Source organism: Penicillium maclennaniae (assembly GCF_028827695.1).
Source record: "Penicillium maclennaniae strain IBT 15551 chromosome Unknown utg000004l:1.0-3007600.0:1.0-3009580.0, whole genome shotgun sequence".
Lineage (NCBI taxonomy): Eukaryota > Fungi > Ascomycota > Eurotiomycetes > Eurotiales > Aspergillaceae > Penicillium > Penicillium maclennaniae.
The window spans coordinates 2,592,424-2,616,802 of record NW_026623216.1 but is presented as its reverse complement, the minus strand read 5'-3'; the positions used below and the strand labels follow the sequence as shown (position 1 = coordinate 2,616,802).

The 24,379-nt window shown below is 50.0% G+C and overlaps 10 protein-coding genes across 10 annotated transcripts; 7 read left to right on the top strand and 3 right to left on the bottom strand.

Moving 5' to 3' along the window:
* Window positions 1-119: 119 nt before the first annotated feature.
* N7477_005117 (putative MFS multidrug transporter) lies at window positions 120-1,810 on the top strand (the record flags this gene model as incomplete). The annotated part of the gene is made up of 4 exons (XM_056966780.1): window positions 120-311; window positions 366-713; window positions 781-1,184; window positions 1,234-1,810. 4 exons carry the CDS (start codon window positions 120-122, stop codon window positions 1,808-1,810), a joined length of 1,521 nt encoding a protein of 506 aa, XP_056823561.1.
* A 321-nt stretch (window positions 1,811-2,131) lies between these two features.
* On the bottom strand, window positions 2,132-3,644 carry N7477_005116 (uncharacterized protein; the record flags this gene model as incomplete). The annotated part of the gene is made up of 3 exons (XM_056966779.1): window positions 2,132-2,291; window positions 2,348-3,246; window positions 3,297-3,644. 3 exons carry the CDS (start codon window positions 3,642-3,644, stop codon window positions 2,132-2,134), a joined length of 1,407 nt encoding a protein of 468 aa, XP_056823560.1.
* Window positions 3,645-4,133: 489 nt separating this feature from the next.
* Window positions 4,134-5,291, top strand: N7477_005115 (uncharacterized protein; the record flags this gene model as incomplete). Its single annotated transcript, XM_056966778.1, has 4 exons — window positions 4,134-4,291; window positions 4,359-4,593; window positions 4,666-5,018; window positions 5,072-5,291. 4 exons carry the CDS (start codon window positions 4,134-4,136, stop codon window positions 5,289-5,291), a joined length of 966 nt encoding a protein of 321 aa, XP_056823559.1.
* Window positions 5,292-6,291: 1,000 nt separating this feature from the next.
* Window positions 6,292-9,580, top strand: N7477_005114 (putative UDP-glucose,sterol transferase; the record flags this gene model as incomplete). The annotated part of the gene is made up of 7 exons (XM_056966777.1): window positions 6,292-6,451; window positions 6,510-7,167; window positions 7,220-7,456; window positions 7,515-8,282; window positions 8,341-9,058; window positions 9,109-9,247; window positions 9,297-9,580. 7 exons carry the CDS (start codon window positions 6,292-6,294, stop codon window positions 9,578-9,580), a joined length of 2,964 nt encoding a protein of 987 aa, XP_056823558.1.
* Window positions 9,581-9,993: 413 nt separating this feature from the next.
* Window positions 9,994-11,559, top strand: N7477_005113 (sugar porter family MFS transporter; the record flags this gene model as incomplete). The annotated part of the gene is made up of 1 exon (XM_056966776.1): window positions 9,994-11,559. One exon carries the CDS (start codon window positions 9,994-9,996, stop codon window positions 11,557-11,559), a length of 1,566 nt encoding a protein of 521 aa, XP_056823557.1.
* A 470-nt stretch (window positions 11,560-12,029) lies between these two features.
* N7477_005112 (uncharacterized protein) lies at window positions 12,030-12,620 on the bottom strand (the record flags this gene model as incomplete). The annotated part of the gene is made up of 1 exon (XM_056966775.1): window positions 12,030-12,620. One exon carries the CDS (start codon window positions 12,618-12,620, stop codon window positions 12,030-12,032), a length of 591 nt encoding a protein of 196 aa, XP_056823556.1.
* Window positions 12,621-14,867: 2,247 nt separating this feature from the next.
* pfa4 (putative palmitoyltransferase with autoacylation activity Pfa4) lies at window positions 14,868-16,366 on the bottom strand (the record flags this gene model as incomplete). The annotated part of the gene is made up of 5 exons (XM_056966774.1): window positions 14,868-15,277; window positions 15,334-15,412; window positions 15,465-15,761; window positions 15,810-15,981; window positions 16,032-16,366. The coding sequence occupies 5 exons, from the start codon at window positions 16,364-16,366 to the stop codon at window positions 14,868-14,870; spliced, it is 1,293 nt and encodes a 430-aa protein (XP_056823555.1).
* A 260-nt stretch (window positions 16,367-16,626) lies between these two features.
* On the top strand, window positions 16,627-19,397 carry N7477_005110 (putative DNA mismatch repair protein; the record flags this gene model as incomplete). Its single annotated transcript, XM_056966773.1, has 3 exons — window positions 16,627-17,033; window positions 17,090-17,451; window positions 17,500-19,397. The coding sequence occupies 3 exons, from the start codon at window positions 16,627-16,629 to the stop codon at window positions 19,395-19,397; spliced, it is 2,667 nt and encodes an 888-aa protein (XP_056823554.1).
* Window positions 19,398-20,275: 878 nt separating this feature from the next.
* Window positions 20,276-21,378, top strand: N7477_005109 (DUF1295 domain protein; the record flags this gene model as incomplete). Its single annotated transcript, XM_056966772.1, has 3 exons — window positions 20,276-20,536; window positions 20,596-20,993; window positions 21,051-21,378. 3 exons carry the CDS (start codon window positions 20,276-20,278, stop codon window positions 21,376-21,378), a joined length of 987 nt encoding a protein of 328 aa, XP_056823553.1.
* Window positions 21,379-23,004: 1,626 nt separating this feature from the next.
* N7477_005108 (uncharacterized protein) lies at window positions 23,005-23,872 on the top strand (the record flags this gene model as incomplete). Its single annotated transcript, XM_056966771.1, has 2 exons — window positions 23,005-23,310; window positions 23,396-23,872. 2 exons carry the CDS (start codon window positions 23,005-23,007, stop codon window positions 23,870-23,872), a joined length of 783 nt encoding a protein of 260 aa, XP_056823552.1.
* Between the last annotated feature and the right edge of the window lie 507 nt (window positions 23,873-24,379).

Below are 24,379 nucleotides of genomic sequence, written 5' to 3'. Positions count from 1 at the left end.
AAATTTAAGTCCCAGTGTGACTGATCTCCGAGTATAAAACAAGCAGCCGGCGTGAATACCTTGCTCATGGAAATTAAACTTAAGCCTGATGGATTTCAGATCTTCGATATACCTTTACCATGTCGTCGACCCCAGGTCTAACAGCTTCAACGCCCGAGTTGCCTACGACGGCAACACGCCCAAAGCTCATGGGCACATGCACAAATGGGCTTGATCTGGAGAAACTAGGTAGAGAGCGGCCATCTCACTTCTCGAGTCGATGGTCAGAACTTGCATTTTGCTTCTCTATTGTCATGTCCCAGATCCTAGCGGTGCGTCAACTCCAATCTCACAGCAGTATCGTGAGCCTAATATCTCTCTCATAGGAATTCTTCATCACAGGATCCAACCTTCTACTACCTACACTTGTTACCGAGCTAGGTATCCCGGAAGCCTCCACAATATGGCCGACCACTGCCCTTTCCCTCGTAGTGTGCGCCACACTCCTCATCTTCGGTCGCTTGACAGACATGTACGGAGGATACCTCGTTTACAATGTTGGAGCTATCTGGCTCACAATATCTTCAATCCTCGCTGGCGTCTCGACTACATGGCTCATGTTGATTATCTGTCGTGCACTGCAAGGCTTAGCCCTTGGAGCACTCCTCCCATCCGGAATGATGATCCTGGGAAGCACATATCGCCCAGGTCCTCGGAAGAACCTCGTCTTCAGTGTATATGGCGCATGTGCCGCTCTGGGGATTTTTTGCCGGCTTCTTTGTCTCCGGGATCTGTGGTCAGTTTCTCACCTGGAGGTGGTATTTCTACATTGGTGCAATCTTGTCTGCCATCATGGCCGCGTCGTCGATTTTCTCGGTCCCCAGAGACTACTACGAGAAGAAAGAGCTCGGCATTCGTATGGATTGGGCTGGACTGGTCCTCTCTATCACAGGCACTACGCTATTCGTTTTCGCGATTGCGGATAGCTCATACGCACCACAAGGATGGAAGACACCATATATCATCGTCTTCTTCGTGTTAGGTATGATTTTATTGGGGGTGATGGCTTATATTGAAGGGTGGGTCGTTCAAAACCCTCTGCTCCCTGGTGACATCTTTCACGTGAAGCATATGGCGGCCCTTGTCATTGCTTTGTTGTTCCTTTACGGCAGCCTGGGAATTTTTCTACTATATGGTGTTCTCTAGTGAGTTGAAAGAGGTATCAATTTCAAAGGAATTCGCTAACAATGACAGCATGTCCGATTTCATGGGCGGGTCACCTCTTCAGATCGTCGCCTGGACTGCCCCGATGGGTGTCGGTGGCTTGATTCTCTCTGCGGCTGGTGGATTCATTCTACACAAAGTATCCGGAACACTCTTGATGCTCATCTCATGTCTTGGTTACGTGGGCTCTGGTTTGCTCTTTGCCATCATTCCGATCGGCGGTAATTATTGGGCATACATCTTTCCGGCTATGATATGTGGTACCGTTGCGATCGATATCAGCTTCAACCTCGCCAACATTTTCATCACAACCAGCTTGCCCAAGGCGAGACAAGGACTTGCAGGTGCTCTGATCTACTGTACTTTGCATTTGGGGATCGCGGTTATGCTTGGCTTTGCGGATATTGTTCAGACGCAGATGAAGTATCTTGGCGTTCGGAAGAGTTACAAGGTTGTCTTCTGGTTCCAGACGGGTTTGGCTGTTGTAGGGCTGTTTATTGTTTTGCTTTTGGTGAGAATTCGCCATGCAAAGAGTGAACTGACAGCCGAGGAAATTCAGGCCCAAGGGACGCAGAGTAGCGTAAGGAGGGACAACGAAGAGGTTTGAAGATAGATAGAAAGCGGCTTCGAATGTGAAGAGTACAACTATTATGGGCTTATGAAGAGATGCAACTAATTGCCAACTTTCCTCCGCACATGCACAAAAGGACTTGAGAAAAGAACATTTGTTTCAAAAATTGGCAATACTCCCTCCAGATCAAGCTTTCATAGAAGCAAATGGTGGTGAGTCGAAAATAGCTTTGTGGAAAAGGAGCAAACTTTACGTATTATCTTAGCTTGAGGCTCAATACTGATCTACATTATATGTCATATTTCGAGGGACAGGTCCCCGTAGCCGCAATTGACATGGCTATCCCCTGTTTCAACCTCAACCACAAAGGGTGGTGATGTCCTCGGGAACATAAGGTGTCAGGATGTCAATGAGGCTTGAGAGAGACAGCCACTCCAAAGTCCCGTGAATAGTCTGAACGGGCTGTCCACTGTAGAGGACCCGCGCATAAAGTTCTTTGTTCTTGCCCTCAGTCTCCCTGTAAGTAGTTAGTCAAGTGTCTCAAGCAATATTCATTGGTACAGCAAGACTAACCAGATTTCAAAGGCAATGTTAGAAGCCATCGCAGGCCAACGGAGAGCGTTGATACCCAGAGCACCCAGAATAGGGCCAATGTCACCATCGTGAATGAAGATGTGAGTGTAGTCAAGGCTAGAGTCTCCGTTCAGGACAGACCGAAGACGAGTGACAATCTCACCAATGAACAGACCCTCGACGACCTGAATGTACTTTTGAGCGTACTCATTGGTGCGCCAGTAGTAGTTCCACTCCCAGTCGCCAGCACGGAACACCTCCTCGGCCATATCTATAGTGACGCACGCAGAAGAGTTGGAGGTACTGCAAGGCAGGTTGTAGCCATTGCAAAGGCGCGCTTGGAAGTTGTCGGAGAAGTGGTCGAAAGTATTCTGCCACGAGCTGGAAGTGGCACCGAGCATGGAACCTAGCTTGGAACGCAGATCGGCGGTGACAGTCAGGTGCTCCTTCCACTCAGTAGTAGATTCAAGCTCACTGAGCGTAGAGCTGACGGCGTTGCAAGAGTAGCCCTCGTTGACGGTGTCAACCGAGGCTACCATCTGGTGCAAAGGCAAAGCACCCTCATAATCGGGCCATACACCACGGAGAACCGCACCAGCAGAAGCCTGAGTGAGCGCAGAGTCGCTAGACCGGAACCAGACGCGGTTGTTGGGTTTTTTGGGGATAATACCGAGCTTATTACCATAGACGGCCCAGAGGTCCTTGCCATGCTGGAACCCATCCTGAACACCGCCGATGGTGATCTGCGGGTACTGGCAGGTTCCGTTGACACCCGGAGTAAACGGGTTGGTGGGATCCTGGTACGTCTGAGCGTACATCGGAATCGGTTGGGTGGAACCATCGCTGTTGGGCCCGGCGTAAAGATATGGGCGGACATTATCGCACTGGTAAGCTTGGTTCTATGGAAGAAGGTTAGGTCAGAACACAATCTCAGATCAGCTTCACTTGCCTCTCCACCGGGCAGAATGTTATATGGAGAGCGTCTCTGGTGACGCTGCAGATACTCCAGGTAAACCAGCTTTCCCTTCACGGAACCATTGGCGATGGGCTCGGGAAGCTCATACTCCTTAGTACGAGGGTGGGGCATTGAGCAATAATCATAGGTGCCGTAGGGAGTTCCTCCGGTCGGACCATTGGTAGGAGCCTTGTAGATACCACCATAAGTTCCGATTGAGCTGTTGGAGATGTATGCGGTATCATCGAGAGTAGGCGGATAGAACGTGTCCAAGGGGCTCAGGCCTAGGGCGGGACCGACAGCCCCGAGCACGACAGCAGCAGTGGCAGAGGTACCACGCATGATGAATTCCGGATATGAGGAATCAAAGAATAGCCTGAGACTGGCTAGTGAAGCGTAGATCGCATTACGCATGAGGTCTAATATAACGACCATGACGGGAGAACGAGAGGTCGGTTAATCGATCGGCTTGGCTGAGATCCCCACCTATGCGCAGCCAGTTGGCACTTCGGCTTCACTCCACGTGGGGAATGGGAACTGTCAGGGATGCGCAGTTGCAGAGGAATGGGTCCATCGTGAGGTACGTTCGGCACTAAGGTAGCCGAGAAGCAATGTGGCGCCAATGACCCGGAGATTTACCGAAGACTGAGAGACGTGCCGTGTCGAAGTGTAAACAATTGCACCATACCGCATCGCGCCCATGACACGTTTCATTCCCGATGTCCCACCGCTGCCTTTGGAGCTTCATTTATAATCTCTTTCAAACCAACTGAGGCCTCTTTTTTTTCTTGGAGCCTTCTCATTTCTGCTATTCCTTCCATTCTCGCGGCTATGCCGGCTGCACCCCTGGCCCTGGCCATGGCCAAGGTGGCCGCGTGGTCCTCGCCAGTCTATTCAACTTCGCTGGCCTCATTGGCACTGAATAAAGTACTTTCCGATGCGACCCCTATATTTGGATCCTATGAAAAAGAATCCGGAGGCAAAGCAGAGTGGATGAAAAAACTACCATGATGACACTCAGCTGATTCATATGAACATCCCTGGCACCCACGACAGCGCGACATGGAACTACAGCCAGGCTACTCCAGACTCCCTTCTAGGGATCACTGATCTCAATCAGGTCACTGTTCCAGTGCCTGAGACCTTCCGCTGTCAAGAGCTGTCCTGGATCGACATGCTTAACATGGGAATCCGGGCATTTGATTTACGCTACGCATTCGATCCCACCAACACCACTATCATCTTCTACCACTCGGAGGCTCTACTGTCTGAGACTGTTACCTTAGACGATGTACTCTTTGGCTTTTACAATTGGCTCGATGACCACCCCTCTGAGACTCTATTCCTGTCTCTCCAGTAAGAGGGATCAACGGCCAAATATGCGTCCAACGACGCTGCGCTGCAGCTCAAGCTTTATAACACGCTGACTTCCCCCGCTGCACGAAAGTATTTTGTTCAGAAGAAGAATGAGCTAGGAACTTTGGGTGAAGCGCGTGGAAAAATCACCCTGATGCGCCGTTTCGACCTCGACCAATTGGCCGACTCTTACACGACCTCGATGCCAGGACTTCACTTCACGCCAAGCCTATGGACTGACAATGACCCGACCATTGTTCTGACCTACAATGAGAAGAAGAATTTGACCGCCTACATCGAAGATTTCTACCAGCCTACAACACCCGCGGGATCTAACGCGACCGAAAACATCCAGTGGAAGTACAATGCCACAACAAGCCACATTATCAGGCGACTACTGAGTATTCCGACAGCCTGTTCTGGACCTGGGCTTCAAGTGAAAACACAGACAATGTACCCCCGGTGTGGCCGCGCATTATGGCTATTGGCAATGGCACCTTGACTCCCCAGGGCGGAGTGAATCAGCGCCTTGTATCATTTTTGAAACAGCAGAAGGGCAAGAGGATTGGTATTGTTATGTTTGATTATTTCGACGTGCCATCTGACCTCATTGATGAGTTCTTGAGTCTCTGAATAGCTTCGCTTTAGTATCTTGGAGGTGAACAAAACGTTGTCATCGGTCCTCGAGAAGTTGTCAGCGCCGAAGTACCGTGAAAAGTCTTCGATGTCCTAGCCTATACAGGCCTCACAAAGGCCAATGTAGCTACACCCGCTAGCTTCAACTCGTCTATGCATATTTTCTTCCATAATGTCTTCTCTGCGTCTGGTCACCTGCATAGTGGCCGAATCTTCGAGATGTCTGGAATCGGTGGTCACAAGCCCGGAGGTCCGCGGCAGCCTACCCGGCTGCGAGAACCAATCCGCTCACGGGTGCAAAAGGAATGCCATGGAAATCACGCCGCCATTTCATCTATCCATTGGTTTGTGCGGTAACAACTCGGTATGATTTGGTGGTTGTCGCCGTTGATGCTGAGAAGATATTAGAAGAAAAGAAGATCAATTCCGATCGGGTTGTGGGGAATTTTAAGCCTTGGAATGGAATGGGCTAGGCCCGAATCTGTGCCAAGTCTTAGAATGCTTAGAAAATTGGAAAGTGAGACATTCTCATTTTGAAGAGCATTTGTGGGAGCTGTTGAGTTTAGGAACACTATAGGGTATTGCCACAAGTGGACCCGAGGATGATCGGCGAGCTTGTAGCCAAGATCCAAGGAAACCGTCATCATTTGTTAAGCTAGCAGCAATACCTCGGCGGAAAAAAAAAATCAACTGGGCACACGACCAAGGGCAAGTCGCCCTAAGGTAAGGACCGAACCACCGAAGGGTCCAGTAAGGCTGATCGGGTTCCACCATGGAAGACACCGGGAAGCCGATGGAATGTGACATCATCGACCGCCACAGTCATTTTTCCCATCTCATGCCGAGGATTTTATATGATTGAAGCGATTCGCTGCCAAACGCCTAACCGCTGTGCCTTGCGATCCGAGAAACTCGTTTATATAACCTCGGCCTTCTCGTCTACGGTCTTCGCTGCTTGCAAGTTACCCGCGCCGATCTCCCATGAATTCGGTCGACCATGGCGCCAGCAGATAGTGAAGCTGTAGAGCCACCCGCGATACCACATGGAGGCATTCAGACAGAAGACTGGTCAGAGGCCCTCAGCTTGCCATACTCCCACGACAGCGACCGATTGGAATTTAGTGGCGATGGGCTGAACACCGGTGTTCGAGTACTAAGTGCGTATGCCATATCATACATGCCGTGCACCATGCTGATATCTGAGCCGCACAACAGGCGATGGTCGATTAGACATCAGAATCAACGAGCGTAAACCCAGCCTGGCTGGCATTTTACACCACTTAGGCGCAACTCCGATGCCGTCAGAGCTCTCACGAGTCAACTCAAGAGCGTCCAGAGCTTCCAGAACAAGCTCACGAAAAGGCGAGCGAAAAGCCCATGTGAAGCATTTCCCACTACAACTCAATATCGTGATTCAAGTCATCGGGTCGCGAGGTGATATACAGCCATTTGTCGCACTCGGAAAGGAACTCAAGAAGCACGGACACCGTGTTCGACTAGCCACCCACTTAGCTTTCCGAGAATTTGTGAACGAAGGGGGTCTCGAATTTTTCAATATCGGCGGAGACCCCGCAGAGCTAATGGCCTTCATGGTAAAGAACCCCGGGCTTCTCCCAAGCCTTGCCACACTCCGAAGCGGCGCAATTCAGAAGCGCCGAAGAGAGATGAAGGAAATCATCGAGGGTTGCTGGAAATCTTGTTATGAGACTGGCGATGGAACACACATGCACCAGATCAAGGATGATCCTTTCAGTGAAGAAGTCGATTATCGAAGGCGCCCCTTTGTTGCGGATGTCATTATCGCTAATCCGCCTAGTCTGGCTCACATCCATTGTGCGCAGCGATTGGGAATACCTTTGCATATTATGTTTACGTGAGTTGAATTTCCTCTCAGGGGCAAGACCCGGAGTATTAATGGATTCCAGGATGCCATGGTCGCCGACCCAGTCTTTTCCACATCCGTTGGCTATCCTTCATCCAAAGGATTGTCAACCAACAGTCGCGAACTTTGTCTCTTACGCTATCGTCGACATGATGGTATGGGAAGGTCTGGGCGATCTCGTGAACAAGTTCCGCAAGAACGTATTAGCCCTCGACCCGTTGGATAGCATTACCGCTCCAAGTTTAATACACCGGTTGCAAATCCCATGTTCCTATCTCTGGTCAGCCTTCACATTACTCCATCATGGGGGGGGATTTCTTGGCTAACTTCGTCTCCAGGTCACCCGCTGTTCTTCCCAAGCCAGTGGATTGGGGCGACAATATTGACATCTGTGGATTCAGCTTCCTCCCGGCAAATCCAGACTATACACCTCCGAATGAGATCAAAGAATTCTTGGAAGCAGGACCGACACCTATCTATGTCGGATTCGGCTCCATTGTTGTCGACGACCAAGTCAAATTGACCAAAATTGTGTTTGAAGCAGTCAAGAAGTCCGGTCAACGCGCAATCGTATCAAAAGGCTGGGGTAATTTGGGCGTGGACGAGGTCGACGTCCCAGAGAATATCTTACTTATCGGAAGCTGCCCCCATGATTGGCTTTTCCAACATGTCTCATGTGTGGTCCATCACGGTGGCGCCGGCACAACAGCAGCAGGCCTTGCGCTTGGATGTCCAACCATCATCATTCCGTTCTTTGGAGATCAAGAATTCTGGGGACATATTGTTGCGACAGCAGGTGCTGGTCCGGTCCCGATTCCGCATAAGCGACTCACCGTAGAAAATCTTAGCAATGCGATAGAGATGGCATTAAAAGATTCTACAAAGGAAAAGGCACAAGCGATCGCGAAGAAAATGAAAGATGAGTCTGGAGTAAAGGAAGGAGTTTGCAGCTTCCATCGCCAACTCAATCTCCGACCCTTGCGATGCGCGGTGTGCCCTTCGCGCCCTGCTGTCTGGCATCTCAAACATACCGAAGTCGGTCTGAGCGCGTTCGCAGCATCGACATTGGTTGAAATGGGCAAACTGGATCCTGAAAGTCTCGTGTTGTAAGTGATCACTGAATTTGTGAACTTTTCTAAAAACTTGAAAGCTGACTCTCGACAGAAACCGTCCTATGGAATATGACACATATCGCGACCCTGCTGGGCCGATCAGTGCCAGCGCCCAGGTGTTGTTCGGCGCCATTGCTAATTTTGTCATTGGAATCGCCGATGTCCCCGCGGAAATGGTCAACGACCTAGTTTCAGCTGGGAAGCACCTAAGTCATAATCACCAAACTCATCACGAAGACGCTCACCGCAAATGGCATATGCACAAGACGCATAACGAAGACGAACTTGCCAGCGAGAATGACTCACAGGAGCAGGCGGATCAGCAGAAGGGTAGAAAGTCAGATGAAAGTCCGAATCACTCTCACAGCGACTCATCCCATGACTCTTTCGCTCAACCTGCAAATGCAGGGACTCGCTCGAGCGAGCCTATGGGTGACGAAGAGACAGGAAGCGATGACAGTGTCTCGAACTCGAGTGACATTCCTCCAGATGCTGGTATCGATCGAGTACGCAGTCTGCAATTGGAAAAGACTCAAACGATGAGCAGTGAAATGGCTCCCTCCAAGCATCATGGTTTCCTCAATGAAGTGAGGTTGCACGGCGCGAAAATGGGGAAGAGGTTTGTCAATTTCGTGATTTGGATTCCGACAGATCTTTCCCTCAGTATGTCCAAGGGCTTTCACAATGCACCCAAGCTATACCATGACTACACGGTTAAGCCAACTCCAAAGGTTCATGGTATAAGAAGTGGCTTTAGGGCTGCTGGCCAGGTATGGTTTCCTCTCAAGTCTACACTAAAATATTTTCTGACACGATGCAGGAACTTCGGGATGGATTCTATTATGGTGTTACCGGCCTGGTTACTCAGCCTCGACATGGATACCAGGAAAAAGGTGCGAAGGGAATGATGAAAGGGTTAGGCAAAGGTCTTGGTGGAGTGTTCCTCAAGCCACCAGCGGGTACGTTACGCCAGTCTACTGCTATCGAAACTTAATTAACTCAGTACAGGTCTCTGGGGACTCGCTGGATATCCTTTGACTGGAGTTCGCCGCAACCTCTTAGACTCATTGGGCAGGACCCAAGAAGGCCAAATTGTGGCGTCACGCATTGCCCAAGGACACGAAGAGATGCGGAAGTCGTCCACCGAGGACAGAATGGAGGTGGCCAGAAAGTGGGCCTTAGTGGAAGAGAAGCTTCACGACACGAATCGGCGCTGTCGTCGCTCCCAGTCACACTCGTCAGCGCACCCCCACGCACTTACATACACTGCTTCATGTGGCATGGCCGCCTGATGCTACATCTCTATGTTTAATCTTTACTGTATATACCCTTTAGTAGTGCATATCATACATCCTATTGTTCCTTGACCGTGGCCCGGCCGCATGAGCGGACGATAATTGGACACGCAATCCGCATGTGGGTGGATAGACGGGAGGAGAAAAAGGCTTATCACTTGCCTAATTAGAACTTAAACTCAATACAAGCAGCATGTAACCGGATACCCCTGTTAACTTTCCCCGGTTACGCAACAAAATAATGTAAAGATACACCCCAAATCTCGGAGTTGACCCGATATCCCTCCCTGGGAAATCCTCGGCCACCCCAGAATTACCCCGGACTCCAACCCCCCCCCCCTCGCCTCCAGTGGGGGTGACAACCAGATATAAACCCACCTAGCTCAGGATTGGAGCATTCGACAACCAAAATGCGGGCTTCACAGTCTCCGACCTTCATCGGTCTCAAGGGCCAAAGTCTTATTTACGCGGTTACATTATGCTGCTCATTCGGCTTCCTTCTCTTCGGATATGATCTTGGCTTCATGGGCGGGTTAACGACGTCACCTACATTTCTAGGCACGTTCGGAAATCCAGAAGCCTCGCTTCTTGCATTTCTCGTCTCCGCATACGAAGTCGGCGCTATGGTCGGCGCATTGTTCCAGTTCTTGAACGGCGATCGATTCGGCCGGAAACCGAATAACATGGCTGGGGCAGTGATTGTTGCGATCGGGGCGACGTTGCAAGCTTCCAGCTTCTCTCTACCTCAATTCCTCATAGGTCGCATCGTTGCCGGGTTCGGACTGGGTATCATGACGACCGTGATTCCAATCTGGCTTTCTGAATGCAGTATGCCGAAATCAAGAGGAAGGATGATGGCTATGCAGTTGTCGAATCTCATCGTCGGGCTGATTCTGGCGAATTGGCTTGATTATGGCCTAGCAAAGTATGTGGGTTCGGTGCAGTGGAGGTTTCCATGTGCTTTTCAGGTTGTCTTTTGTATCATTGTTCTTTGTTTCATCCCCTGGCTTCCTGAGTCGCCGCGGTACTTGTGCGCAACGGGAGAGACGGACAAGGCAAAAATATCTCTGGCTGCGCTGCGTGCTGGGTACCCTGATGACGCGGATGTCATGGAGGAGTACAAGGAGATTGAATATGCAATCGCGGTCGAGGCGGAAGAAGCAGGCTCGTGGGCAGACGTTTTCAAAGATAATGGCATCAGCGGGTTCTCACGGGTAGCGATTGGATTTGCGGCCAACTTCTTCCAACAGATGTCGGGATGCAATGTGATGTCGTCGCTTGGTCCATATGTCTTTGAGGATTCGATTGGAATGACACGTAACAATGCAATGCTTGTCTCCGGAGGTCTACAGGTGTTCTATTTCCTGAGCAGTCTGATTCCATGGCTGATCATTGACCGAGTTGGACGACGCAAGTTGTTCATGATCGGGTCAACGGGAATGGGACTTTGCATGCTGTGTTCCGCGGTTTTCGTGGGTATTGGCACTACGAAGCTCGGATACGCCGCTGCGGTAATGCTCTATCTATTCCAGACATTCTTCACTTTGGGATGGCAGTCCAATATGTGGATCTATCCGAGCGAGCTGCTACCCTTGAAGCTGAGAGGACGGGGTGCTGCGCTGGCTGTCGTGTCGCAATGGTTGTTTACATTCCTGGTTGTCGAGATCACCCCGCCAATGATTACGAACATTGGATACCGGAGTTATATCGTCTTCGCCGTGATCAATTTTGCGACTGTGCCATTGGTATACTTTACTTTCCCGGAGACTAGACAGATGCCGCTCGAGGCAGTTGATCTGTTCTTTGCCGACCGGGACGGGAAAAGACCATCTCTTTGGCGCGTCGTTCAGGACTCTTTGAATCCCGACTTTGTTGCGGGTGTTAAACTCCAACTCGAAGAAAGAGCGAGAAACAGGGTCGACCTGAGTGACAAGCTTTCCGAAAAGGGCCAACACTTGGAGGTGGAAGAGGCTTAGTTCATGGTTGGTGGACATTGTGGCATTAGTGCATAGTCACATTTGCATCCAAGGAATATGACGATACATGGTTCAAATAAACACTTCAAATCCTCTTTGTATCTATAATCGGGTATTGATCAGCTTCGGCGCATGTTGTGTTAGGTTTCCAATTGATCAGCTGATCGGCTCAAGTCCGAGTATTGTCTACCTTTTAGCCGTATAGCCTTGTTCCCGAACACGATAACCGGGCTACATGGGGCTTGGTAAGTTTTGACCCCCGTGCGAAGGCTTATGCACGCTTGAATCTTGTTTCAACGATCTCGGGGCGATGTCCGATAGTTGTAAAGGGGCCGAATGGGGGTACGTGATGTCTTTACAGTAATGAATGATCAGTCGCCCAGGAAGAAGTTCTAAGGATGCTTGCTTCTATTACATGAGGCCGTCGACAAATTCTAGTTAAGGTGGATCATTAAGAATCTCTCAAGCAATTAAGAGCCACCTCCCCCAGCACCTGCCATATTCGCACACTTCCCTGACTCAGCAATGAGCATGATAATGAACCAAAGTGTCAAGCGCTTCTGCCACTCCCCAATGACCATGCACATGGCAGTAGCTATGATAATCTCATTCACTCGAAGTCGGGACTCCCGTAAGTTTGTTGACTCTGATTGTGACTTGAAGCTCACTTTGGGATCAGAGCCATCTAGCCCCCGGTGAACCTCGACCATCTCAAGCACCTTCGTAACTGACGAGTCGACAACCCACAACTTTCCAAACTTCTTTGACGAGAAATCCGAGGAAAAATGAGCCAAAAACAGTCTTTCTCTTCCTGGAAGCTCTACAACCAACTTCAAATGGTTCAGAGGCATCAGCCTCCTCGACCATTTCTCATTCACGTGAAGGTCTCTTGTACCCTCCCAGAAGAATCTAGTCCCTGCATAGCAAAAGTGATATCGTCGGGCATTTGTCAGGGGCGATGACCATTTAAGCTTGACGACTTTCTCCGCAGTGGCAGGCTGGAACTTCTCTTCTTCCTCTTTACCCTCTTCTTTCAATGCCTTCCGCCGGGCATTAACCATGCGATAATATCGCTTCCCAGTCTCACCCCACACCCGTCACGAGGAGACTTTGTACCCTTTCAATGCATGGTCATCATGAGAAGTGCTGTTGTCTGGTCTCGAGCGATGCTCCCAGCTCACCACGCCATGAGAGTCAATGATATACGGTAGTTGGGCACAAACTGTACGGAAAATTCTCGCCAGGAAGCCGAAGAATTGATAATGCAAAGAGGCTCTCTGTCCTTTTCGCTACCACGGCGAAGAGTGCGCGGTGTATTGTGAAATAGAGGGGCAGGTCGATGGACAAAGTAGCTGTTCGATTCATCGGATTTGTAGTGCCTTCTGGCATAGTCATTGGCTACTTCTTTGTGTTTTTTCCTGTTGTATCCGAACTCCTTCTCCAAGTCCATAAATAGGGTGATGCGGACGTGTTCTTCGCCTTCGTGGAAGACGTGGTATTCTGATAGGCGGTTTCTAGCGGCAAGAGCCTCTTCAAGCGTTGACATGTTCTTGAACGACGTATTTTGGGTCAAGGTAAACTGGCGGCCCGTTGACAGATGTTTCATAGATACAAGACAGGAGAAATCTGGGTGTAGAGCTTTAGAGGCCTGCTTTGCTCATATGCATCTTGCTAAGACTACAGATTCATATGAGGTAACCAGGAAAGGCTTTTTTGGCCCCGTGGGGCATGGATGCCTTGTTTTTCAATACTCCTGTATCTCGGGCGCAGGCATTTCGGCTGAACGAAGTATGTGGAACCCCAGCTCCGACATATAAGAACAGTCTATTGGCTCGTCAGGCATACTGTGAGGAGGGGCTTGGCTGCAAGGCTGTGAGGGTCTGAATTCTGATCAGGGGTTGGAGAATCGATGATCGGAATAAGAGAACATCAGAGGGCTGTGCATGATTACAGGGTAATTTGGATGCCATTTCGGGAATAGATTTAGAAGCGAATGATTGTTAAGAACGTCGAATTAGATATTCATCGGGTCTTTTTCAATCTATCGTCAATCCCCTAGGTCATCCAAGCTCCAGGCGCCTGTTCGAAAACATCTCGCTGTCACTTGGCGAGACGTTGTCGAACAATGTCGCCTTCAGGAATGCTTTGCCAGGAAACTTGGGGCTCGTGGTAAATATTGGACTGCACATGGGTGATTAGACGCATATTCATGTTCGAATGTTCAAGTCTACTTTGCACGTACCTTCCACAGGTAGAACAGAAATATCTCTGGGGAGAATGAAGTTAGCCTCGGTCGTCAAATTGGAGCAATGGATTCAGTACCTGCATAACATTCCCACTAAGAGTTTGCTTATCATCGTAAATCTTCAAAGCAGAGGTAGGGTCTTTCACTGTCAGATCATCTTCCGACATGAAGTAGTTCACGGAGAACGCTGGGAACAGTGAGCACGATACTACGGGTATTCATTGGAAGGGATCCCACCGCCACCAGCTCGCTTGCAACTGTCACTTTATCAACTTGTCAGTCCAGTCTCACTGCACATATCAGCCCCAAAAGTAATAAAATCCATACCAGTGGCACAAAACGGACTTAGGAGGTTGCTGAGGAAGCGTGACGGAGATGCTCTCGCAGTTGCAGTGGCCTGTAAAAGACATTTCGAAGCAGAATTCATCCCACTAGAGCCAATCAAACATTTCAAGCACGAGATTGCAGGGACACTTGAGGAGTCTCAATCTCAAATTTCTCTCATTAGGTGGAAGGTTACCTCGTCAATGTTCGCTACAAGCAGTAAGCCAACTTTCGCTTCCTTCGATAATGATGTCATTTCCATATACCACCGTCCCGTGGGAAACCGCCTCCCAATGTCAGAAAGAGGGTATGTTGGTATATGCTTCCTTACTCTACAACAATATGGATCGTGAAGGACTGAGATGGCTTGATCGAGAGACATGCTAAGGCCTTTCATCCTTCTTCCCTCACGCAGGTTTCCATGCCAATAAATCCCGATCTTGAATCATTGCGATTTTGGTATAGTCTTACAAGGATGTAGATTGTTCGCCTTCTCAGAAAAGTGACCACTTAGAGACGGAGGTGCAAGTTGTATTTGAAGAAGCAGTTGAGAGCCACGACATCATTCAGAAATGGGGTGTAGGAGGTCGGATACATCACGAGCGAACGTTGGGCGCCGAGTCAATTTCTACCTCTGGAACAGTATGAGTATTTCTTGTTCGCTACTTGGACCTCCATGCTATTGTTACAAGAATATCGAGCGTCGACCGAGAGTTTGAGCCGAGGACGAGGAATGACATCACTGAGCCTTTCTTCGCTGTTCCATGAGAACAGCCAAGGGGGTATCATCCTCATCGTAAAATTCCACATCTTCATCCACACCAAAATCACGAAGGCGTTCCCCATCAGCATTACGCCATGACTCTTCGCCATCATCAGAGTCATCACCATAGATAGGTCCAGGTTGGCCCTCCTCGTCACTACCATCTTGGTCGACCTTTTGTATTCGTTCGTGGAAACGTCTACGCCGTTGAACATTTGAAAACAGGCGACGACGGTTCATATCATCCGACTGGCGACGGTTGAATGCTTCAATCTCCTCACGAGCGGATGCGTAGGTTTGGAGTCCCGGCGAGGTGGATGTAGAAGGTGCCGGCGCTGGGAGTGGAATCCGATCGGGATCGGGCGGTGGCCAAGAAACTCCCCGGGCTAATGATTGTGGTTAGAAACAGGACAAGAACATAACACCAATATTCTCATGATACCTTCAAAATCATTGATGGGGAACTCCCATCCAGATTTGCGGTCCGGGGTTGCCGCAAAAGGCCAGAACCAGCTAAAAATCTGCGAAAGGTGTTATTCTAAATGTTCCACGGGATGGTAGATGATCACTGACATTGATAGTTCCCATTGCCTGGCTCATGTTTGAGAAAATCCCAATATCATATGGGAATTCCTGTTTCTTGATTCTGATCTTCTGGCCTCCCGGGGCGTCAAGATACCCACCCATAACGCGGGCTCGCCGTACAAGGGTCTCGTGTCTCTCAATTTCCCATGATTCGATCGTTGTGACATTGAACAAGACCGAATACATGGTTCGCACAAGAAGAATGAACAGAGCCACTACTGTGAGACTGTTGACAACGAACAGCAGGAACAGGTGACAAAGTTGCCTGAGACTGGGACCAAGATACTAATCTTAGGTTAGCTTTTGCCCATGATCAGCCAAGAGTCAACTTACACTAGGCATGTTTCGACTTCCCCAGACAACAGATCCCCGTTCCCAGAGTAAGGTTTCAAGGTAGCCCATGCCGACAACGGCAAAAAACAAGAAGCGGAAAAAGTGCGGGAAGGTAAAATGTGATACACAGTTTGATGTCCATGGGCAGTGGTGGTCCATCTTGGGAATGCATCTGTATACAGATCAGTTTATGTCAAATCTGAAACAATTTATAATACCAACCTTTGGCAGGTCTTGCAATGATGCGCCCGTGGTGGCTTGTATGCCTCACATCTACGGCACCATCGCTGACGCCGAGTAGCCTTGGCTTTTTCCTCTGGGCTGGTATTGACGAGCTTCTGGCTTTCGGGGAGCCGGCCAGGGTCTACATAACACGATCTGAGATAACAGACCCAGATGCACAGGGCAAAGATGTTGATCTTCCAGACTTCATCTTTCCGGAGAGGCACGGCTTCGAAATGAAGAAAGAAATACTGTGAAGTGTACGCTAGAAAGCTGATCAAAATGCTTACGGCTGGAACCGCCAGTCGCGATATTTGAAAGTCATCGCCGAACATCTCTGCGTCCAGATGTCCGCAATGTCGCCGAGAAGAGGATTCGAAAGCCTTGGCCGACGCGTTCTTAATTGGTGGCAGTTGGATGTGGTGACTAAGCGGATCTCGATCGGCCGCGATCCATCACATTCGAGCTTGTCATCGTCAACACTTCGCCAGTGATTGCAGATCAGATTGGATTGGTGTCGGAGATGATATATACCGACGTATGTGTCTGAGTAGGGTCCAGGAAATTCATGAGAAGCTGATTCACCATCTCCAATATGCCGATTGTGGCTCTTCCCCAGACCACAGTTCGCGCGATTGGATCTACATCTGTCATCTCCGACCCCTGCTCCGTGGTCAAGGAACTGATTGATAATGCTCTCGATGCGTCTGCAACATCCCTGCAGGTGGAACTTACACAGAATACCCTCGACGTGATCCAGGTCAAAGACAATGGCCATGGGATTCCTACCGAGGATCATTCGAGTGTCTGCAAACACACCTTCACCAGCAAGATTCAGACTGTGGATGACTTGAAGAATGTTGGAGGCTCATCGTTTGGCTTTCGTGGAGAGGCTTTGGCGAGCGTGGCGGAGATGTCGGGCGGCATCACTATCAGTACACGGTCCGCTTCTGAGGTGACCGGGACATGCCTGAAGTATGCGAGGGATGGATCGCTCTCAAGGTGTGTTCTGAATATTAGCTTAATATGGCTCAAGTAATGACTCGCACGCTCGGCAGTTATACGCGCACGTCTCATCCCGCTGGAACAACACTACGTGTAACTGATTTTCTGAAGTATATACCTGTTCGCAGGCAGACGGCGCTCAAAGACGCGACCAAAACTCTGACTAAAATCAAGAAGCTTCTTCAAGCGTACGCCTTTGCCCGCCCTGCTGTGAGATTCTCAATGAAAGTGCTCAAGGCCAAAAATGAGAACAATAGTTGGATGTACGCACCCAGTGCAGATGCAGGGATCGCCGATGCAGCAATCAAAGTTGTCGGAAGGGATGTGTCTTCATGTTGTGTGGTCAAGAATATCGCATCCGAGTCATTGAACCCAAGTGGCCATGAGTTGCTTGCCTTCCTCCCGAAGGCAGACGGTATGTGAACCCTTGATCGTATTTACGCTTGACTCATTGATGAGATAGAACTTGTCAAAGCCAACAATCAAGGACAGTTCATCAGCGTTGATGGGCGTCCCCTTTCCATAAGTCGGGGGTTTGGCCTGAATGTTGCGAAACTCTTCAAATCCTATGCCCGTGCCGCTGCATCACGAAATGAAGCAGCAAAGTCTATTGCGGATCCATTTCTGTGCCTTCAATTGAAGTGTCCACAAGGAACCTACGACATCAACATCGAACCTGGCAAGGATGACGTGTTGTTTGAAGATCGCGAATTGATATTTGGCATACTGGAGAGTTTCTTTCGCGAAACTTACGGACCATTGCCAGATGCTCAAAAGGCGAGCCCCAAAAAAGCACAGAAAGCATCTGTGGCTGCCCAAAGGAACACTGGGTTTGAGATCCTCATGTCCCGAACGCGCCCAGAGATCCCCTCCAATCAATCTCAAAGCCCAGAGATTCCCGCCAGTGTTGCTCCTGGAAGCTCCCTTTCTCAACAAAGCGGTCATCAATCATCGGGACCTTTATCTCCTGATAGCTATCACGACGGTGCATTTGGGAACGCAACTGGTGGTCACACAGCTACCGCGGAATGCCGAGGCTCGCGGTTCATCAATCCCTGGTCCATTTCGAGAATCAACGCTTCTTTCCAAACCCCACAGAGACAGCGCGCTCCCCAGTCAAGCGGACCTCCTACTGTTTTCGAAACGGCTCAACATAGCGACCTGCAACAAGATGCAGCCATGAGACCCGATTACCAGTCACCTCCCCAGAGCTCTGATATGAGCTCTTCGACGCCTGGGCCTGCATCGATCTCTTTGTTGGCACATCAGCGTCGATCCCAGCCATCCATGGGATCACTACCTGGAACCGCATCTACTGCCACCAGTGGCCGCAAGGCAGCAAGGCAGCGTGACAAAGAGCGATACGGGAATGGTGCGCTTGACACATTGTTTCAGCGCACTACGGGAGCATCATTGACTCAACAAGTACCAGAGCCAACAGCTGAGCTGGACTTTCAAGTTCCCACACTATCCCAACTTGCGCAAGAGAGGTTTCAATCGCCTCCCCAGCCTCCCCAGCCTTCGATCGGCGAAGTGGTCCCTGCTCTAGAAGACCGTGGAGTGGGAGATGAGTACTCCGAGGCTCCAGAATCTCAGCCTTCACCTCAAGAAGCGGGCGCATTGCCCACAGATCAGAATCAAGAACCAGAAGGCTCTATGGATAGTGGGCGAGGGTTTCCGGTTCTAGAAAAGTGGGCTGCAAGTCTTCATGAAGGTTTCAACCCCAATGCAAGCCTCGATCTGGAATGGGCGCTCGACTTCGAAAAGCGCAAGAAAGAAGCAAACCAGAGGAATCGCGCACGCCCCGCGGGCCGCGACTTCCAAGAAAGCTCTCAAATTACTACCTGCACGGGCCTATCGCCTCATAAAAATAGATACGTTGCAGCAAAAGCAGCATTGTCAGCCGACCAATCCGCGGCAGCAGAAACCACTTCGGTATCATCACTCCCTCAACATGACCCAAGAGCCTACCTGATGCGTTATGGAGACAAGCCCGATGCCGGAGGGTCAGCCAAGAACAGCGCGGCTGCACGGCGGCTTCATGCGAGTCGACTGCCACTTGAACGTACACCAGAAGAATACAATATCCACAATGTCTGCCTTCCGATGACTTCCGATCTGTCGCTCACGTCTCAGTTATTGAACTTGACGTGTCCAATCGACACTTATACTCACTTCGGAAAGGAAGCTGGAGCCTTCTCTGGTTCCAATACAGAATCCATTCTGTCCTTCTGGAACCAGCGTCTAATCACGCTTGTCAACGAAAAATATACGGCTGGCGACAAATTGCCATCTTCTGAATGGCCAATTGATCTCGCGTCGATCATCGAGCAACATCTGAAACAATTCCCAACGCATTGAAAGAGCATTTCGCATATGGCCCTTTATGCATCTTTACGAAAAGCTCATTTCTTTTATAATGCTGCTATAGAATTATCTTACTGTTTATTTATACCCCGTACGCATCACGCGCGACATGTCCCTATCAACATCTACCAGTTTGCGATGAATTTTCTTCTTCTTCATGAGATGTCTTTCGCAAATTGAGCCCTAACATGCATTTAATACACACCACCACCTGCAGCCTTTCCGAGGCTGCGAGCTCTTCCATGCCGCTGTGGACTGGGGACAAGCCTAAACCCGCCCTGAGCCAGTGGCTGAGATTATCTCCGCTTTTTGGTTGGCCTAATTTCTCCCATAACTGAGCAGACATAACTGAGATGGCTCCATGGAAGAGTAGACACGGGACAAGCTCCGTTTCCGAAAAATTAACAGCGTCCACGCGGTGCCGCGCAAGAGTCAACTTGTCGACATTCTCATATAACGTACTGAGGAATGGAAATCCAAGTTACGCGCCAGAGAGTGCATGGAATCAGATTTTTCTAGCTATCGTCGCGAGACTTTACAATTAACTTGGCAGACTCGCAGTCTTGTGGGGCCTTCAAAGGGGTTCCCAGTTTTTCTTGATTTGCTTCATGTACCACAACCGAATGTGAAACGCATTATTTGACTCAAAATTTACATTTCGCATCAAAATTGAGGAATGTTGTGTTAGAGGAGTCAGAATCGTATCAATGGACTATATCTTCAACAAGCAAGATTGCCCAACTTCAAAGGTGCGGCCGGAAACCTGATCCGTTACATAAGAGTGACATCAACAGCAAAGCATTCCTTTAAAACGCCATATCTTCCAGATCACGAATTGATGTTAATTTCAAGGCCGTCTTGTAGTCACGAACATGGCAGAGTCAGCCTCAATCGATGATCGTCTCATTGAGCGACTGACAGACCGGCTGCGCACGTCGTCGAGACTCGCTTCTGCAGACTTCAAAATGACGACTGGGGACATTGGAATCCTCAAATCCACACTTTTACCTTCATGTGGAATATATTCAGGGCTCTCGCTCGCAACCTTTGTTGCTGCCAAGGCCACAGACCGAGTCGAACTTAAGGACTGGCTATGGCCCTCCGGCCAGGTCGCCAATGCGTGGTGGAGCGCGGTAGGGCGACCGATGCACGAAACTGGGATTTCATTCTCCGACGCTTGGGCTGGGATCAGTTGGACTCAAAAAATACTTCTCGGGGCGTAACTATCTGGGGAACGCGACTGTTCGCACGAATTGCGAGCCGCTCTCTTGCTCGTGGAAAGGATGATTCGCGATACGACACAGTCAAGAAAGAGCGTGGATTCTGGAAATCAGCGTTGTTCAAGATTTTCTTGCCAGAGGTACTCGTCCTTAGTCTCATCTCACTACCTATCACTACGCCGTTTTCGATGAATCGCACCACACTCTCACTGAATTCAAATTCCATCAGTACGGTGCGTGCTCTAGGTGTCGGCTTGTTCAGTGCCGGCTTTGCGCTGGAGGTCTTGGCGGACACGCAGCTTGAATTGCATCGCAAAGAACGGGACGATTTGTGTCGACATGGTGTGTGGAGTATTGTGCGCCATCCCAAGTGAGTAGACTACCTCAACCTAATAAAGCTGGACATTCGGTGCTGATACCTTTTTAGCTATTTGGGTGACACCCTTGTGCATCTTTCATTTGCAATCCTCAACCTTGCTGACTCTTTCAATCCTATCGTGATTCTTGGACCTCTTGCTAATTACGCATTCCTTCGCTATGTTGGTGGCGACAAGCAGACCGAGGAGAGCCAGGAAGTGCGGTACCAGGTGAATGACCCCCACAAGTATCAGCAGTTCAAGCAATGGCGTCGAGAGAAGAACAGCTTCTGGCCTTCAATGCGCGATCTGCTCAATCCCTGGACATTGGCGGTCGCTGGCTGCGGTTTGATTGGTGTCGTTGTCGAGGAATCATTGAGAGCAACATGTACTGTCTAGTACAGAATAATTCGAGATGTTTTTGTAAAATAGTCATCGGATTTGCGCTGCAATTTCGTTCCACAAATCTCATCTAGTAATCATTGCCCATTCAATAAGCATCAATCAAGAGAAACCTTTTCTCCATCCTGTCCATATACGGCTTGGCCGACACTTGCCCTGCCATTCTATACCTACATTGCAGAGGCAAAGGAACCGTGGAGTGTATCCACCTCGGGCACCAACTATATTGATCCGCATTGACCGATTCCAGACACCTGCGACCCGGCAATTGGTAGGTATGCAGCCCTCGGTGATGCGACATCTCGTCCCTGAAATTACCCAATGCAGATCTTTACTGTTGGTGGTGCCAAATCGCGATTTTGGAGATGTATCCTTGTGGGGTCTCGAATGACACAAAAGTAAACCTCACTTGCAATTTCTATCTACTCAGTACGTCGACGTCTCACCTTGAGACTATTTGAAGATTCTCAACTAGGGCACCTGATCGACTTGCAGCTGCATCCAAACATTGGCGACGTGGAACATAGCGCGATGACCCAAATCACCGATCGCGCATAACTGGGTCAACGTGAAGAAAGAGCCGGGCCCATTTCCCGATGTTGAGGTGCCACCACAATTTTGAGGGGAAAGCCACCTGAGGGGGTGGATCTCACCCCTTCACCTCATGTCCCAGTGTTCAGACCGCTCCCTCGAAACGGGTTAATCCTCATCTGCAAAATCCCCACCCACAAGACGCCAAGGGCTGATTTAGATTATGCCTGACGGCCTGATTCGGGGTGCACTGATCCCTGGTAACAACAGGACAGCACACTAGGCTGATGCCGGCCATACTGGAGGAGAAGATGTCCATGCAAATCGCTCTGCTATAGCGGTTCAGTGAATCTGCGGACATTTGCAGAGTGCCAATCTCAAGCAACGAGATAGATTGACGGTCGCATTGCCTGTCATCTGCAAGGGCAAGGTGGACGATTCCGGGTGGGTAGCCCCATTAGGAGATGGCATCATCCCCTGAGTCGGAGGATTATCTCTTCAGTCCTCGCTATGAAGTGGCATCGACAGTTTCTTGAGTCAGATTGCGATCCTCGCCCGTAATTCTCCTAATCTTTGCAACCGGACCCACCGTTCTTGACTGCTTCGCGTGAGCGCTCCGTGCAGATCACCACCGGTCTCGACGCCGCGACCGTCTGCCACCCTCCAATGCAAGGCCATCAATTGTCGGCTCACCCTTCCATAAACTTCAGCCCCCGTGCGCGGGTCACCGACACCCGCTCACGACACTTTCTGGCCTGTCATAATTGAGATACTGCCCGTGGTACCGCACAATCTGTCAGACCCTGCAGAGTGATCCACTCAGCTTGCCGGTTCTAGTATTTAATCAGAATCATAATGACTCGCGACGTGCTGAAAACCGCTTTAATCTTATTTGCGGCGCTGGTTCAAAGCTAGTCTAAGCTCCATATCAGCTGCACCTGGGTATCACGCATGAGGAACAAAGTGAGCTGCACGGGTTGGCCGGCTCTTGATCACATCTACGAATTTAGACAAGCTCCCCTCCCGCTTTGACGCGTTTGAGACTTGCGATCATCCTCCCCACCAAGCCTGGTGCCAGCTACACACATAACAATGCCGGAAGGATCGCACGACCGAAGCCTCCTGCGCCGAGTGATTGAAGCCGCCCTCTTCCGCGAGGACAATCACTACCCACCTATGGCTGCCCACGCGGCTGCTGCAGCTGAGCGCAGTGGGATGCCAGACGTGGAAGCAGGCAAGCGCTTCACCCTTCCCGTGAATGATCCAGATCACCTCATTCCGCCAAACAACAAGCTCCTGATCTTTCGCGCGCTGACCGGTATCGACAGTGTGCCTGCTCTTACCTCGGGCGGCCATTTACTTCGTACCGCGCCCAACGTCGGCATCTATACGCGTGTTGTAAACAATGAGACCAAGTCTGCGCGCGCCTACCGTCTCTTCAACTGGCTGATCAACATATGTCTCGGCATCCAAATCATTGTAGCCGCCGCCGTCACTGCCGTTGGAGCAGCTAGCCGGCCCACACTCTGCCGTCACAGCGTTCGGTGCCATCAACACGATCATGGCCGGGATCCTGACCTATCTTCGCGGGTCCGGACTTCCAGATCGTCTCAAGGCCTACCAAAACAAGTGGAAGAACATTCGAGAGTACATCGAGCAACGTGAACGAGAATTCTGTTTAGTCGGCTGTGATCTTGACGTACAAGAAGAAGTCTTCATCGTGGAGAGTATGTACCAGAGTGTCAAATCGGAGATGGAAACAACCAAGAGCACAGGCGATGGGAGGTCTCAGCAGCCGGATGATCCACGTATCCGTCGCTCCCTGCTTCCGTCTTCCCACGAACTTAGTGGACAGCGAGCCGCTACGACCCCGTCGAAACGAGCAGAGGTGGTGTGCTCTCACCATTCTCGCGATGATGAGGCTGTCAGTCCAATCACTATTCCCGAGAAGACCGCGTAGAAGGTCTAACCGTGCGCGGAGCACGTCAACCACCGAGAATAATCGGCCGGCCGTGGCCCGGGTCCTATCACCCCAAGGAGATGGAATTAGGTTGAGTAGGTCCCACCTTGACCATTATACATGGACAATCTACAACTCAAGTTAAGGGTCAGTACTCGGGAATAGGCCACTCGTGCATCCAGGAGATGTTCCTGGGACCACAGCCTTTGCCTCATCGATGGCGACGGATCTTATAAAATTTCTTACAATCCCATAATGGTCATGATTCCAAAATGCTACAGTTTCTGGATACTATATATCAAACGCCTTTATCGCGAGATTCGTATTTTCTTCCAGCGCAGATGCGCCACGAGTTCTGAAAACTGGGTGGCTGCACCGGTTTTGATCCAAAATGGACCTTGAACAATGTCTCAATTTGACCATGAGCAGAAAAGTCACTCAACAGGCAACTCAGAAAGCCGTTTCAATTTTCAAGTGACGCTATGCAACAAATATCACGAGATTGAG